Below are 16,242 nucleotides of genomic sequence, written 5' to 3' on the forward strand. Positions count from 1 at the left end.
CGGCAAGGGAACTTGCTGTTCCAACAGGACAATGCACGTCCGCATGTATCCCGTGCCACCCAACGTGCTCTAGAAGGTGTAAGTCAACTACCCTGGCCAGCAAGATCTCCGGATCTGTCCCCCATTGAGCATGTTTGGGACTGGATGAAGCGTCGTCTCACGCGGTCTGCACGCCCAGCACGAACGCTGGTCCAACTGAGGCGCCAGGTGGAAATGGCATGGCAAGCCGTTCCACAGGACTACATCCAGCATCTCTACGATCGTCTCCATGGGAGAATAGCAGCCTGCATTGCTGCGAAAGGTGGATATACACTGTACTAGTGCCGACATTGTGCATGCTCTGTTGCCTGTGTCTATGTGCCTGTGGTTCTGTTAGTGTGATCATGTGATGTATCTGACCCCAGGAATGTGTCAATAAAGTTTCCCCTTCCTGGGACAATGAATTCACGGTGTTCTTATTTCAATTTCCAGGAGTGTAGTTGGAAGATTCCTAACTGAAACAAAGTTCAGAAGATTGTTACGGGTCCTAATGCTTTATGGGGGCTCATTTCGACTTTTCTGAAGAGAGCACGAGGCTTGCACAGCAACTGTTGCAGTTATTTCACGCGTAGAGTATGAAGAATTTAAGCCTTTCCAGAACAGAAAGTGCAATGTGGAAAACATTTGGAGTCAAAGATGCTACTGCTCTACTTCAGAAAACTCCATACGGTATAACACCTGTAGACAATGAGAAAACAGAAGAACAGGAAAATGCAAGCAGAACTAAGTCACAAATGTGACAACTTGTTACAGACTGCAATTAACGCTTGGCTCAGGGTTCATACAACAACTTTTAGGTTATTTCTCGAATGTTACACTCTCGAATAGCACGTGGGAAAAACTAAAATCTAAATCTTTCGGTACGAGCTCTGATTTATTTTACTCCCATGGCCACTTCTCTCAATGTACGGGGTGTAAACAAAATATTCTGGCATTCGGAGGAGAAAACTGCTAATTGAAATTTGGTGAAAGGTCCCGCCGCAACGAAAAATCTTATTATTGCAATGACTGCCACCATAATTCGGCTATCACATCCGTTACGCACACTTCCTATTTAGCGATTGTACGAAACGAGCTCCCCTTCTTTTAACTTCTCCGTCAGTTATATGGCGGAGGATCACATTCCGTGCAGCAGTGAGAGAAAGGACAAGCGTAATCTAGGTAATATCTTCAGTAAATGTGTTGCATCTTCTACGTGTTCCGCCGATAAAACACAGTCTTTGGTTCACCTTCCCCACACATTTTCTATGTGGTGGTTACAGTTTAAGTTGTTCGTAATTTAGGTGTGATGCTGAATCCACGACCTTTAAATTTGTGTTATTTATCGTGTAACTGAAATGTAACGGAATGTCTCCAGTTTTCATACGGAGGATTTCACACTTTTTATTAGTTAGCGTCAGCTGCCACTATTTGCTCAGTACAGATACGTGTTTGTAAATCATTTCGGAATTAGTTTTGACTTCTGAACCTTTACTAGACACAGGCTGTACACGACCCGGGACAACCGGGAAGTCCGGGAAAACCCCGGGAATTTTTTCATCCGGGAGATAACCGGGAAAAACCCGGGAATTTTTCGGAATTCCGGAAATGTTTCATTGTTGTTGCTTTCAGTTAAATTTTTGTAATTTTGACTGGTAAGAATTGACTCTCTAGCAAAGAATGTTACTATATCCTGCTACTGGAGAATGACAATGCAGCAATAAACTATAAACGAGAGAAAAAAATAAAAGTTTAGTGGCAAAGGAAATGCGCAATTTACAACAAAACACCGTGCACGCACAAGCGTCTCCAAATAGCAGTTTACGGAAAACCTACTGTCACTTAGTGCGGAAAAAGTGTATTTTCGCCCGGGAAAAAGCATATCTTTTAAACGGATATCTGGGAAAAATCCGTAAATAATCTGGGAATTTTTTTTTCCTTGTCCCCGTATACACTCTGTTAAGACAACATAATCTGCAAACAATCTAAGAGGGCTTAATCTGCAAATAATTTAAGAGGGCATAATCTGCAAACAACCTAAGAGGGCTGTTCACATTATCTGCGGGATACTGGAGATTATATAAAGAACATCAGATTATGTAACATTTCCTTGGCGAATCCAAGATGGCTGGCTCTGAGCACTATGCGACTTAACTTCTGAGGTCATCAGTCGCCTAGAACTTAGAACTAATTAAACCTAATTAACCTAAGGAAATCACACACATCCATGCCCGAGGCAGGATTCGAACCTGCGACCGTAGCGGTCACGCGGTTCCAGACTGAAGCGCCTTTAACCGCACGGCCACACCGGCCGGCTGAATCCAAGAGGTCTCATCTCTTTCACTAGATGACTTTTCGTCAGTTACTACGAACTGATAGGAAATCATGAGTCCAGTCGGACAATTGTACAGGCACGTAATTTGAGCCGCTTGTGAGGAGCGGTGTCGTTTTATTCGAGGTATTTAATAGTTTTATAACACAGTATATATCCCAAGATCAGACTGCAAGTTGATACCAGTGATATAGGTCAATAATTTCTTGTCTATTGTTGTGACCCGTGCAACTTTCCAGTCGTTAGATACCGATCTTACGTCGAGCGACAGGTTATATATGATTGCTAACAATGGATGAATTTCTTAAACATACTCCGAAAGGAATCTAATTGGTATACGGTCTGCAGCGGAGACATTGCCTTTATTAACTGATTTAAGCTGCTTCGCTACTCCAGGGTATCCATTCTGTTGCTCATGTTTGCAGCAATATGATGAAAGGGACAGTTGCTACACACCATATAGCGGAGATGCTGAGTTGCAGATAGGCACAACAAAAAGACTCTCAAAAAGTGAGCTTTCGGCCAATAAGGCCTTCATCGGAAATATAACACGAACGCACGCACACACACACACACACACACACACACACACACACACACACACACACACACATATTCACGAAAACCCATCTCAAATACTCATGACCACAGTCACCCTGGATTTTCCATTGTTTACTGATGTTTGCAGTTGTTTTGATTCGAATATTTCTTTGCTGAAGGGATTTCGGAAAAGCCTTAGCAACTCCACTTTAGTGGTGCTGTCATCGGTAACATTACCACTGTTATCTTGCAGTGAAAATATTGATTGTATCTTGCAGCTTGTATACGTTACATAAGGCCAAGCTCTGTTCGGTTTTTCTGCCGTATTTCAAGACAGAGTTTCATTTTGAAATGTATTAAAAGTATCTCGCATTGAAGTCTGTGTTTCGAAATATTTCATTCCGTTAAATCTGGCATCCTTTTCTCATCACTTCTCCAATAGTGTCCTGACCTGTTTTATTTATCATGGGGAGATCTGTTCTGTCTTATTAATTTATTTTACATAAAATTTTCAACTGCCGTAAACGCTATTTATTTGAATTCAAGCTTTATCTGGTCGATAGTTGTATAGTCAGTATGGAAGAAATGAACAGTCTCTTAGAAAGGCGCCAAGAGAATTTTTATCTGGTTTTTTGAATAGATGTATTTTGCTTTTATTCTCGGTGGGTTTAGCTGTTACAGTATTCAAGTCTCGTTACAAAAGCCTTGTGATCACTACTTCCTCTATCCGTCATGATGCACTCTATTTGCTCAGGACCGTTGGTCGCTAAAAGGTCTAGTATGCTAACGCAACTATTTGCACTTGATATGGGTCCTGAACTACGTAAACTAATTGGTCAAAGTAATTTCCGGAGAAAGCATTTAGCACAATTTCGGACGATGATTTATGCTTACCACCAATTTTAGGCAGGATAACTTTAAATGATTCATTCGTTTTCAAAGCTCTATATTTTTCGAAGTATTACGTGTACAAATGTGATTGAAACATGAATAGAACTGTAAAGTCACCAAGTTTGCGTTTTGGACTCTACAAGTATTCTCTTAGTACTTTTCTCGTCACATGACACACGTTCAAGTGGTAGCCAATTTCCTGTCATACCTTAGGCAGTAAAATCCTGTCAGTGGTCATTACAGCGGCACCTATGCGATTTCTGTTCTTGGCAGTGGGGATACGCAAACACCGTCCATAATGTACTCCGAAAGGAAAAAGACATCAGGCGTTAGGTCAGACGACCTGGGAGTCCACAGGAACAGAGTCATGTTATCTTCACTACTACACCTATTCCAGCGATATGAAAATTCGTCGTTTAGGTAGCGATGAAGATCGATCCTCCAGTGAAGGGCTGCTTCGCCTCGTTGGAAGTTGAAATTTTAGCCATCTTCCACACAGTTTTCTGCGGTGTTCCAAGCTCGAGGCTTGCGCAGACCGTTGATTTCTTTGGACTGCGCACGAAATCGTCCTTCATCCTCTCAACGATTGCACCTGGCGCTACTTTTCTGTTAGTGTCCCTAAATTGCAGATACCAACGCTCAGTACTCTGTTTGCATGGCGCTTCTTTTCCATAATTCATTCTGAATGTACGTTGCACTGTTATAACAAATAAACATCCCGCATGTCCTAACACACAAAAAGTCTTTTGTTGCTTTGTCGTCATTTTGTCAAGGCACTGCACTCGTAACGCTAATGGCGAGCACGATGCAAAATGGTTGAGTTTACGGTTCTATTCATGCATAAGTCATATTTGTACCAGTAATAATTTGGAAAATATAGAACTTTGAAAATGAATAAGTAATTTATAGTGCCCTGCATTTTCGTAAGCAGATCGACGGTAGACTGAAGTCACCAACAACTGTAATTGTATGAGTGGCGTACTTCTATCCATGGTTATGGAGGAACCAGCTGAGACTAAACTAGGCATAGGTCATTGGACGTGTAAAACTACATTGGAAAATAGGCAATTTAAAAAATAAATCACATTTTATTCACGATGAAGTGATAGTACCTTTGTAAACGCATACGAAGCAAGTTATCCACCAGTAAACAGTATTTTACTTGGTGATTATTAGATCTGTTTCACTGTGAAAGGTTGTTGTCTTCGCCTTACCAAAAAGATGGAAAACCTTGAAGCTCACCGTCTATCACTTTCTCCAAATATGGCATATTTGACGTAATATCTTCATATGTCACTTGGCCGTTGGACTTCTTCAGTACGGCATCAATTTCGTCTTGCAGCCGCTTCTGGATATGTGGATGTTTAGAAAGCTCGTACAGACAGAAGCTTACGGTGGTTGAGGAAGTTTCGAACCCAGCGAGGAAGAACACCCACGCCTGTGCTGCCAACTCCTTGGTCGTCAGAGATTTATTTCCTCCTGCTGGGAACAAGACAAGTTTGTAATCAGCTATTCACCTAAAGAGTAAATAACATTTCAGTTAAAAATTAAATGCGACACTCTAACATTAAATTTTTGAATGATAGAAAACGAAAATTCTGTACTGTGCTATAATGACGAAATCAAATATATTATTTCTCCAACGTGCTCTCAGCATCGTAACGGAAATGCTACAAACAAACGCGTTTCTCTCTAAATCTGTTTTGTACACGCCTATCCTAAATACATAATGCGAGGAAACTTTCAAAGGATGCACTTATAGATACAGTCTAAACAGTTTCAAGATGAAGTTAGAAGGCTGTTTGTTAACATATTGTGATCGAAAACTGATGAAGTAATGTTTCCTATCCTAGACGTTAAAATGAACTACAAGGTCTCGGTGGTTGTACGGTGGGGCGATTAGACTTGACAGTTCTACAAGTGCTTATTCACGACTAGTCATCAATATACACAGCAACTTTGTTTCGAAATGCTGTGTCACAACATAAACTACGTAATATGATAATAAGATGTGGCTAAATTATTAATTTATGGAATATTGAAAAAACTGCATTTTTTTAGGAATGGCATGTTTGAGGAATCAGTGATATTTTGAATACTACTCAAATGTGTGGGATTCACGTTAGGATAAAGTAACGGAAAAAAATGATTCAAATGGCTCTGAGCACTATGGGACTTAACATCAGAGGTCATCAGTCCCCTAGAACTTAGAACTACTTAAACCTAACTAACCTAAGGACATCACACACATCCATGCCCGAGGAAGGATTCGAACCTTCGACCGTAGCGGTCACGCGGTTCCAGACTGAAGTGCGTAGAACCGCTCGGCCACAGCGGCCGGCAGTAACGAAAAAATCGAACTTATAAGAGATAACGGAATCTTTGATGGTCACTGGCTTGTTTGGTTCGGGGATGTACGTCACAGAAATTTCTGGTCATCTGAAAAAAAAAGACATTTAACATTTTCCAAAAACCCACTGGAAAAACTTGGAATACTACTTATCGTGGAATGGGCGTCTAATTGATTTCTTCAGAGCTTTTCGTATTGCTCCCAAAGAGACTGTAAAGAAAGAATCAAACTGATAACAGTTTGCTCATTGGCATAAGAGGTTTAATTTTTCAATTGCTACATCCATGCACTGAACCGGAAGTATCTGTGATGTATAATACAATAAAATATACACTTCGCCACACGTACTAACTTGAGGACTATGGACGGATTACGTGCAGTAATAGGATCACTACACTGCCCCCAGTGCTTTGCAAACAGCGCCAAGAACCAGCCGCAAAATTTACAGTACAGATCACGCTTTGTGGACGGTAAGTTCTCTCTGGATCTTCATTTGGAAACCTACTTTCTTTTTGTCGAGAGGCTGCAAGGCGTTTTGAAATTTCTTGATTGATATTGATGATACATTCTCGATGCCATAACCGAGTACCTAGGTTAGCTGCATTGTTTTTTGTGAAGTATTTTATGGAAACATCTGGAAATCTTAATACGAGTGGCGGGCGTGACATTCAAAACACGACACCTGACAGGAAATCATTTAGCGCACTGATGTGTACTTTGGGTAAATTAATTCTGTGATATAGTCTTCCTGTCACCAATGACTCTTTATAGCTTAATTACACACGTCTGTGCTCTCAATACTATTCTCTCGTGCTTTTCTTCACAGCAAGGTGTACTGCGTTCAGAACTTGCCATAAAAATGGTTGGGTGGGTTTGGAAAGCAGAATGGAAAAGTAGGGTTTAACATCTCCTCAACGGTGAGGTCATTATAGCTGAAGCATAAGATTCAACTGAGAAAGGAGGGGAAGCAAAGTGGCCGTATCCTTTCAGAAGGTACATCATTTGCAAGGCCTGACATCTTTGGGTGAATGGTGTACAGCAGTGTGTTTAATTTGATAATTTTTTTTAATAATACGAAACACAAAATTACAACTTGAGGAGAACCGTCTCTGGTTCCAGAATGAGATTTTGACTCTGCAGCGGAGTGTGCGCTGATATGAAACTTCCGGGCAGATTAAAACTGTGTGCCCGACCGAGACTCGAACTCGGGACCTTTGCCTTTCGCGGGCAAGTGCTCTACCAACTGAGCTACCGAAGCACGACTCACGCCCGGTACTCACAGATTTACTTCTGCCAGTACCTCGTCTCCTACCTTCCAAACTTTACAGAAGTAAAGCTGTGAGTACCGGGCGTGAGTCGTGCTTCGGTAGCTCAGTTGGTAGAGCACTTGCCCGCGAAAGGCAAAGGTCCCGAGTTCGAGTCTCGGTCGGGCACACAGTTTTAATCGGCCAGGAAGTTTCACATCACCGCACACTCCGCTGCAGAGTGAAAATCTCATTCCGGAAACATCCCCCAGGCTGTGGCTAAGCCATGTCTCCGCAATATCCTTTCTTTCAGGAGTGCTAGTTCTGCAAGGTTCGCAGGAGAGCTTCTATAAAGTTTGGAAGGTAGGAGACGAGGTACTGGCAGAAGTAAAGCTGTGAGTACCGGGCGTGAGTCGTGCTTCGGTAGCTCAGTTGGTAGAGCACTTGCCCGCGAAAGGCAAAGGTCCCGAGTTCGAGTCTCGGTCGGGCACACAGTTTTAATCTGCCAGGAAGTTTCGTCTCTGGTTGATTGACAGCCACGTTCATATCAAGCTTAGTAAAGACTTATTGTCTGTGTACAATAGTTTGTACAAACATTTGGAAAGACTGCGATAAGTCCATGCTTCAAGATAAATGCAGATACTAGGCAAGCCTGTAGGTTGCGCTGTTGTAGCTGAACACGAATGGGGCTTCTGCAGTGTCCCCAATACGTTGCAAGCGTCAGACGTGATCAGAACAGTATTCTGTGTAGTTATGTCGGAGCTAAGTGAATTTGAACGTGGAGAAAATGTTGTAGCTCGCATGGTGGGTGCTTCAGTAACCAAGCTAGCCGGTGTTTGGTGTTCCAGGAGGCACCGTATCGCAGATTTATACCGCAGAAGAAAACATCATCCGCTATGTCACAACGCGGGCGAAAGTGTGGTTGAGTGATTGTGAATGACGGTCACGGAAGAGGATTGTGGCGAAAAATAAGAAGACTGCAGATTAAACCGTCACTGCAGAACTAAATGTTGTACTTACGAACCCTGTCAGCACCTAGACAACACGGAGGGAGCTCCAGAAGCAGAAAATTGTAGGGCGAGCTGAAATTCCGAAACTAGTCACCAGTGATGAGGATACCCGTAACAGGAAAACGTATTGCCAAAGCCATAAAACCACGACTGTGGAGCAATGGAAGAAAGTCATTTGGTCAGATTAGTCTTGTTTCCAACTTCTGGCCAGGTTTACGTCCCAAGAGTCAAACGTGGAGAGGGATCGGTAATAATCTGGACAGCCATATCATGGTATTCCATGGGTCTCGTGGTGACTGCATGGCTGCCGTACTGACAAGGGTTACGTGACCATTTTGGCTGACAGAGTCTATCCTAACTGATCTAAGGACGTCACACACATCCATGACAGAGGCAGGATTCGAACCTGCGACCGTAGCGGTCTCGCGGTTTCAGACTGAAGCGCCTAGAACCCCTCAGCCACCCCGGCCGGCATGGGAGGAAACCTCCATGGTATACAGTCACTGTAAAGAAACTGCTGAAGAAACAGAGATTACTGCATAATAGGTAAAACAAAGCGTAGGGCTATAGAAAGAGAAATTCTGAATGAAACGTCTTTGGCTGTCAAGAGAACTAAGCGTGATGCCTTAAATGACTACCGTAGCCGAATATTGTCAAATGGTATTTCCCGGAACTCAAAGAAACTTTGATTGTATGTAAACGTCGTTAGTGGCACCAAAGTTAGTGTCCAGTCCTTAGCGAATGAGACAGGAACTGCAGCTCAGGGTAGCAAAACGAATGCTGAAATGCTTAACTCCATTTTCAAATGTTCTTTTACAAAGGAAAACCCAGGAAATTTGCCCAAATTTAATCCATATACCACTGAAAAGATGAATGAAACAGAAATGAATGGTGTTGAGAAACAGCTGAAATCGTTAAACAAAGCTCCAGGGCCCGATGGAACCCCCGTCAGATTCTATACTGAATTTGCGGCTGAGTTCGCCCCTCTTTTAAATATAATCTATCGTATATCCCTCGAATAAGAAACCGTTCCCAGTTCTTGGAAAAAAACACAGGTCAGCATCTTATAACATATTCTGAATTCAAATATGACTAGGTATCTTGAATAGAATGACCTCGATGCCACGGAGCATGAATTCCGAAAACGTCGATCATGTGAAAACTAAGTCGCACTATTCTTACATACTTTTCTCACATACTGTAAGGTTTGCATTAAGGCAGTCAGGTGGATGCAGAATTTCTTGGGTTCCTCGATGGTCGTATTGTGAAGCTGCTCCGAAAGTAAAGCGACCTTAACTACAAATTCAGACGTGGTCAAAGCCTCCCGTACAAATAAAAATCGAAAAAGTCAAATAAAGAGAGCCATGCGTGAAGCGTTCAAATAATTCGAAAGTAAAATTCTGTCTACTGACTTGACAGAAAATCCTAGAAGGTTTAGGTATTACATAAAATTCAGCAAACGGATCGAAGTCATCTGTCAAGACACTACGACGACAGTAGCGTCGAAATGGAGGATCACAGAAGTGAAAGCCGAAATACGAAATTCCTATCTTCAAAACTGTTTCACTGAGGAACATCGTACTGAGCTTCTCCCTTTAAATTGTCGTACGAAAGTCATACGGACAGATATGGAAATAAGTGACCACTGGATGGAAAAACCAGCTGAAATTGCCCAACAGAGAGAAGGTCACTGAATCTGATGGGATACCAGTACAGTTCTACATAGAATGTGCGAAAAAACTCACTCCTCTTCTAGCAGCAATGTACTGTAGATTACTGTAGATACCGGAGGAGCGAAGCACTCCTAGTATTTCAGAAAAAAGGCACAGTCCATTCCAGCTTTCGAGAAGGGTCGTCGGACAGATGCACAGAACTATAGGCCCATATCTCGAAAATTTTATGGTCGCATGGTAATGAAATTTCTGGAGACTGAGGAACTGCTCTGCAGCAATCAATATAAGTTCCGAAAATAGCGAACGTGTGAAACCCAGCTCGCTCTGATCTTCTACAAGATCGAGAAAGCAGCAGATACCGGTTGTTGCCGTGTTCCCTGAATGCTGTGTTCCTTGACTTCCATATGTCATTCTATACAGTTCCACAACGCTGGCTAATAAAGTACGAGCGTGTTTAATATCAGACCACCTGTGTAGTAAAATTCAGGAAGACCTGCAGAGGACCGACGTTCGGTGCAGGGATTTGCAGTTGATCGCAACATAAATGTAAGATGTTATTTTATACATGTTGGATGTTGTGAACTCCGAAGCGTTAATGGTAGTTGGTGAATGACGCAATCAGCCACAAATACTTTTTGAATGTTTTATTTTAGTGCCATAACCGGTGTCGGGCTACCATGCCCATCTTCAGATGGCTAGTACTTTTCGTTACATAGATGTTTTCATGAACAGCATGTCGTATGCTCCACGCTGCACATTAATTTTTTTAATGCTCAATTTTTAATTTTAATATTTCCTGCAATTAACTTATGAACTGTAGTGATAATCAAAATCCGTATATATAAATTTTTGCAGATATATGTATACTTTATCATACGCAGTCGGTTAGGTTTGAAGTATTTCGTCAGTTTCGTCAATAATTTTCACTCACAGTTAAAAAAGTCCCACTAAAAACAGTTTATCCTACTGTCTTTAAACAATGATTTTATACTTAGGGTACAAACATTTTTCGATTATTAACGTGTTACATATTGCACATCCCACACATCATCTTTGCTCTCTTTACATCCTTGGTCAGTATTTAATGAATGGTATCTTTGCTTCATGATAATCTTCACATTGTAAAGAAAAACAAGTGTAGAACACATGTTCGACGCTCAACGAGCATTTTAAGAATATTATGAAGTGTACCACAGCAACTTATTTACAATAAGTGTGGTGAAGCTAGAAAACCACATGGATCAAAACAAATTAAATCGCAAGCTCCTGGAACTAATGTAAGTGAACACAACTATTTTGCTCTCTCTCTCTTCGCGTCCCATTACATACCCCATCCACAAGGATCAGCTCAGTTTGCAGGTAAATAAAAGTTTAATTTAGTGTTTTGTGTATGTATTTGTAATATTTTGTCATGTTTGTAAAATATTTAAAGTTTTGTATTTTTGTTTTGTATGTTTCATGTTTGGAGAGAGCAGCGCAACTCGCGGAAACAGCATCTTCACTGCCGGAACCAGAAAGAAAATTGCTGGCCACTAGACGCCGCGGGTCAACGGCCAAAGAACAGCAGAAGATCCTGTGACCGGGTTGATGCGTCGAACCTCCAACATTCAAATAAATTAAAATTTCTTTATTTTTCCATTGTAATGATGTCACAGAATGTTTAGTTCATGTTGTATTTTGGTCAGTTCTGTTTTGTCGAGTCTGATGTTCACATCTGTATGTAGCATATACGAAGACAATAAAACAGTGTATGCTCTAAAGCTTAAATACGTGTTCGAGAATTATTTATGAAGAGTTATATTGAAGAAGAGTTATTACTGAATTTTTCCAAGATATTAATTTCCAGAAGAGTTTGATTTGAATCTTAAAGGTTTTACAGTCTGATTGTAATATGGGAAAAATAATATAACTTGCAAGAATATAATTTCCAAGAAGAAACAAACTACATTTAAATTTCAAAAGTTTGTGCAAACAAGTTGGACTGAGTGACGTAATTTTGCACAAACGACTCAACTGAAGGTGTTTTAATTACAGTTTCGTTCAAGAATCTTTTATAGAGAACTTTAAAAAAATTTAAATAATTTTTTTGAAGTGTTTTGTAAACGACGTAGGTGACGAAGTCTGCACATGGTCATATTTCAAACAAAAATCATTGAGTCATACGCGTCGTTACACTACACCGCTCGTATGACTTAATGATTTTTGTTTGAAATATGACCATGTGCTACGTCGTTTACGAAAACGTTTGAAATATGATCATGTGCTACGTCGTTTACGAAAACACTTTTATATAAAGTGGCACTAAACATTCGAATATTCTTGTGCAGTGTGGAGAAGACGACATACTATTCATCAAAACACCTATGTAACGAAAAATATTAGCATGGTAGCCCGAACCCGGTTATGGCACTAAAATAAAGCATTTAAAAAGTATTTGTGACTGGTTGCGTCATTCACCAACTATAAGTTTAAGATTTAAGATATTGCGCGTAAATAGGGGGAAAGAGCCATTATTTTATGATTACACGACTGCAGAACAATTGCTGGAAGCTGTCACACCCAGAAACTACCGAAGAGTATCCAGACTGAGCGATTTAAAGTGGAACAACAGCATAAAACTAATCAGACGTAAGGCAGACGCTCGACTGAGATGTATAGAAACAATCATCAAGAATTGTAGCACATTCACAAAGAACGCAGGATACAAAATCTCGTTTGATCAATACATGAATATTGCTCATCAGTTCAGAACCTGTATCAGATACGATTGACAGTGGTAATAGAGAAGAGCAACTGCGTTTCGTTATACTTTTTCTTTAGCAATGGCAGACGTTCCATAAGAGCCGTTCTGCATAATGCGCAGTCTAATGTTAAAATTGCAAGAACATACGTTCCTAGAAGGATTACTCAAAATATTGCTTCCTCCGACGTTTTTCTCGCCGCAAGACCGTGGAAGTAAAATTAGAGAGATTGTAGACCACGCAGAGGCTTGCCAATAATCGTTCTTTCCGTGAAATATTCTCGATTGGAACAGGAAAGGGGGAAGTGACAGTGGTACAGAAAATACTCTCTGCCACACGCAATAAGGCCTTTGTGGTGTACTGATGTCGACCTAAATGTAGAAGTACTTTTAACTATTTTCCATTTCTTTACCAGGCAAATCCTGATATGAAAATTAGTTCCACATGCGGATTCGAACTGGCTGTCTTCCCGTCGGTTATTATACTGTAGCTACGGACATGCTTCGTTCTGTTGTGCAGAATGCAATGCTGCGCTTTCAGACTCTTCTGGAGACTGATGGGCTTCATATTGAGCCCCTTTTGTAGCAGTAATAGCACCGGTACATAATGGTTTGATGTATCGTAGCAGGACATAAAATGTTTTTCAATTGAATTTATTGTGCATTATTTCTCTTCCCCATCTCCTTGATATTAATCCTACCAAGTCTGGTACTCGTATGGTAATTAGTTTCCGTTTTATGACTTGTTAAATAGGGAAAGGTTACTTATAACCCGATACATGATTAGCAAATTTACAGAAAATCTCCGAGTTCTCGCCCAAATATTCTTCTACCATTGCTCCTAAGACGTGAGGTCTATAAAAGCATACGATTATCATATTTGATCCACCTTTAACCCATATCTTTACCCAAATTATTTTGCTTCAAAATCTGTAATAACCTCACTAGGTATTATCATATTATTTACGGCTATGAACAAGTATCATCCACCGGTATTCCGCCTATCTTTGGGGTACACATTCCAGTCAGATTTTAAAATTTCATTCCTACTAACATCTGCTTCCAGCCAGCTTTCCCTCATTAGTATTATGTGGGCATTAGTACCATTTACAAGCGAGACAAGTTCTGGAACCTTTCAATAAAGACTTCTAAACTAATACTATATTGTTCAGCGCTTTTAATGACGTTCGCCGCATTTGAGCATTGAAATGTATCAATGGTAACAGCAGAAAATCTGTGCCAAACCGGAACTCGAACCCGGATTTCCCGCTTTACGCTAGCGATCGCCTTGATCGCCTCAGCCGTCCGTGCACGCTTCGCTTCCGACCCAGATTCCCAGCTTGTCACTCACTACTGACAGAGTGACGACGGCCCATCAACCCACACTCGCAGTCCCTGATTCCCATAACAGATCGGGCACGGTGTGCACCCGCACTGAAAATAGTATTGTTGATCGTTGTCACCCTATTTATTTAAGTTGACGACAACCAACGATCCTGTCTACTTCATTGTAGTCACGTGCCACGTGTGAATTAGTACTGCCTTGTTAAAAAAGGGCACCAGAATACTATCTCACGAGAGGTAAGACGTGATGATACAGGATGTCTGTAACGTACCATTGTGCCATCAGTGTTCTCTCAGTGACTGTCAGACGTGGCTTGAAGTCATACCCCATGGTTCCTCACACCACAGCGTCAGGAGTAACACTGATGTGGCTCACCAAAACACCGGAAGAACTCGATCTCTCCCAGGTGGCCCCATACTCGCCGACGACGGTCATCCCTAGCTGTGCAGAATTGCAATTCATCACTGAAAACAATGCGACGCCATTCTTTATCAGTCCACGCTTCTCGGACGCGGTAGCACTCGAAACGTAGAAGTCTGCACTGTGGTATTAACAGCAGCCTACGAAGGGGGTGGTAATTACCTAGTCCTGCTGTTGGTAGTCTCCGACCAGTGGTGCAGGAGACAGCTGTTTTCGGATGCCAGGAGTTGTTGTTGTTGTTGTTGTCTTCAGTGCAGAGACTGGTTTGATGCAGCTCTCCATGCTACTCTATCCTGTGCACGCCCCTTCATCTCCGAATAACTACTGCACCCTACAACCTTCTGAATCTGCTTAGTGGATTCATCTCTTGGTCTCCCTTACGATTTTTACTCCCCCCGCATCCCCCCCCCCCCCCCCACGCTGCCCTCCAGTACAAAACTGGTGATCCCTTGATCCCTCAGAATATGTCCTACCAACCGATCCCTTCTTCAAGTCAAGTTGTGCCACAAACTCCTCTTCTCCCCAATCCTATTCAGTATCTCCTCATTAGTTATGTGATCTATCCATCCAATCTTGATCATTCTTCTGTAGCACCACATTTTGAAAGCTTCTATTCTCTCCTTGTCTAAACTATTTATCGTCCATGTTTCACTTCCAGACAGGGTAACACGTCATACAAAAACTATCGGAAAAGACTTCATGACACTTAATTACACACTCGATGTTAACAAATTTCTCTTCTTCGGAAATGCTTTCCTTGCCGTAGCCAGTCTACATTTTATATCCTCTCTACTTCGACCATCATCAGTTATTTTGCTCCCCAAACAGCAAACGCCCTCCCCCTTCCGTCCCTCCCTATAAACCATGTACCTCACCGTTGGTGGGGTGGCTTGCGTGGCTGATTCTGCCGGCCGTAGTGGCCGAGCGGTTAAAGGCGCTACAGTCTGGAACCGCACGACCGCTACGGTCGCAGGTTCGAATCCTGCCTCGGGCATGGATGTGTGTGATGTCCTTAGGTTAGTTAGGTTTAAGTAGTTCTGAGTTCTAGGGGACTGATGACCACAGCAGTTAAGTCCCATAGTGCTCGGAGCCATTTAATTTTTTTGCGTGGCTGAGCGATACAGATAGCCGTATCGTAGGTGCAGCCACAACGGAGGGGTATCTGTTGAGAGGCCAGACAAACGTGTGGTTCCTGAAGAGGGGCTGCACCCCTTTCAGTAGTTTTATGGGCAACGGTCTGGATGATTCACTGATCTGGACTTGTAACATTAACCAAGACTTCCTTGCTGTGCTGGTACTGTGAACGGCTGAAAGCAAGGGGCAACTACAATCGTAATTTTTCCCTAGGGCATGCAGCTTTCCATTTGGTTATAGGATGTCAGGTTAAGGGGTTCAAATGTGCTTGGTGCACAATGTAGCGATCCCGCTCTGTTGTGGTCAAATTTAATCGACCATAGCCTTGACGACCAGTATATCTGCCCTCAAGTTTCTATGCAGTCCAACATCGGGACACTGTCACATCGAAAAGCACCACAAATCAGGGTATTGCACATTTTGATGATTAATGGAAAATCTCATATAAGATGTGAAACATATACTAACAAAGAGATAGAGGGGCTGGCCAGTACTTACCTCAGCTCAGTACAGCCGATAGATACACATAAAACAGAACTGAAAAT

General features: G+C 41.9%; 1 protein-coding gene across 5 annotated transcripts in view; it reads right to left on the reverse strand.

The window, feature by feature from the left end:
- The window catches only part of LOC126483723 (cytochrome P450 6k1-like), a 659,078-nt gene that overhangs the window by 596,521 nt on the left and 46,315 nt on the right, over nt 1–16,242 (reverse strand). For 4 of the 5 annotated variants that reach the window (XR_007587767.1, XR_007587768.1, XM_050106826.1 and 1 more), the window contains exon 3: nt 5,024–5,263. Coding sequence is in view for 3 of the 5 variants with exons in the window: in XM_050106826.1 (XP_049962783.1) it covers nt 5,024–5,263 (240 nt within the window). In the remaining 2 variants the exon portion in view is untranslated. The remainder of the gene's footprint in view (nt 1–5,023; nt 5,264–16,242) is intronic. The other variant, XM_050106828.1, reaches the window with a different exon arrangement.

Source organism: Schistocerca serialis, chromosome 6 (assembly GCF_023864345.2).
Source record: "Schistocerca serialis cubense isolate TAMUIC-IGC-003099 chromosome 6, iqSchSeri2.2, whole genome shotgun sequence".
Classification (NCBI taxonomy): domain Eukaryota; kingdom Metazoa; phylum Arthropoda; class Insecta; order Orthoptera; family Acrididae; genus Schistocerca; species Schistocerca serialis.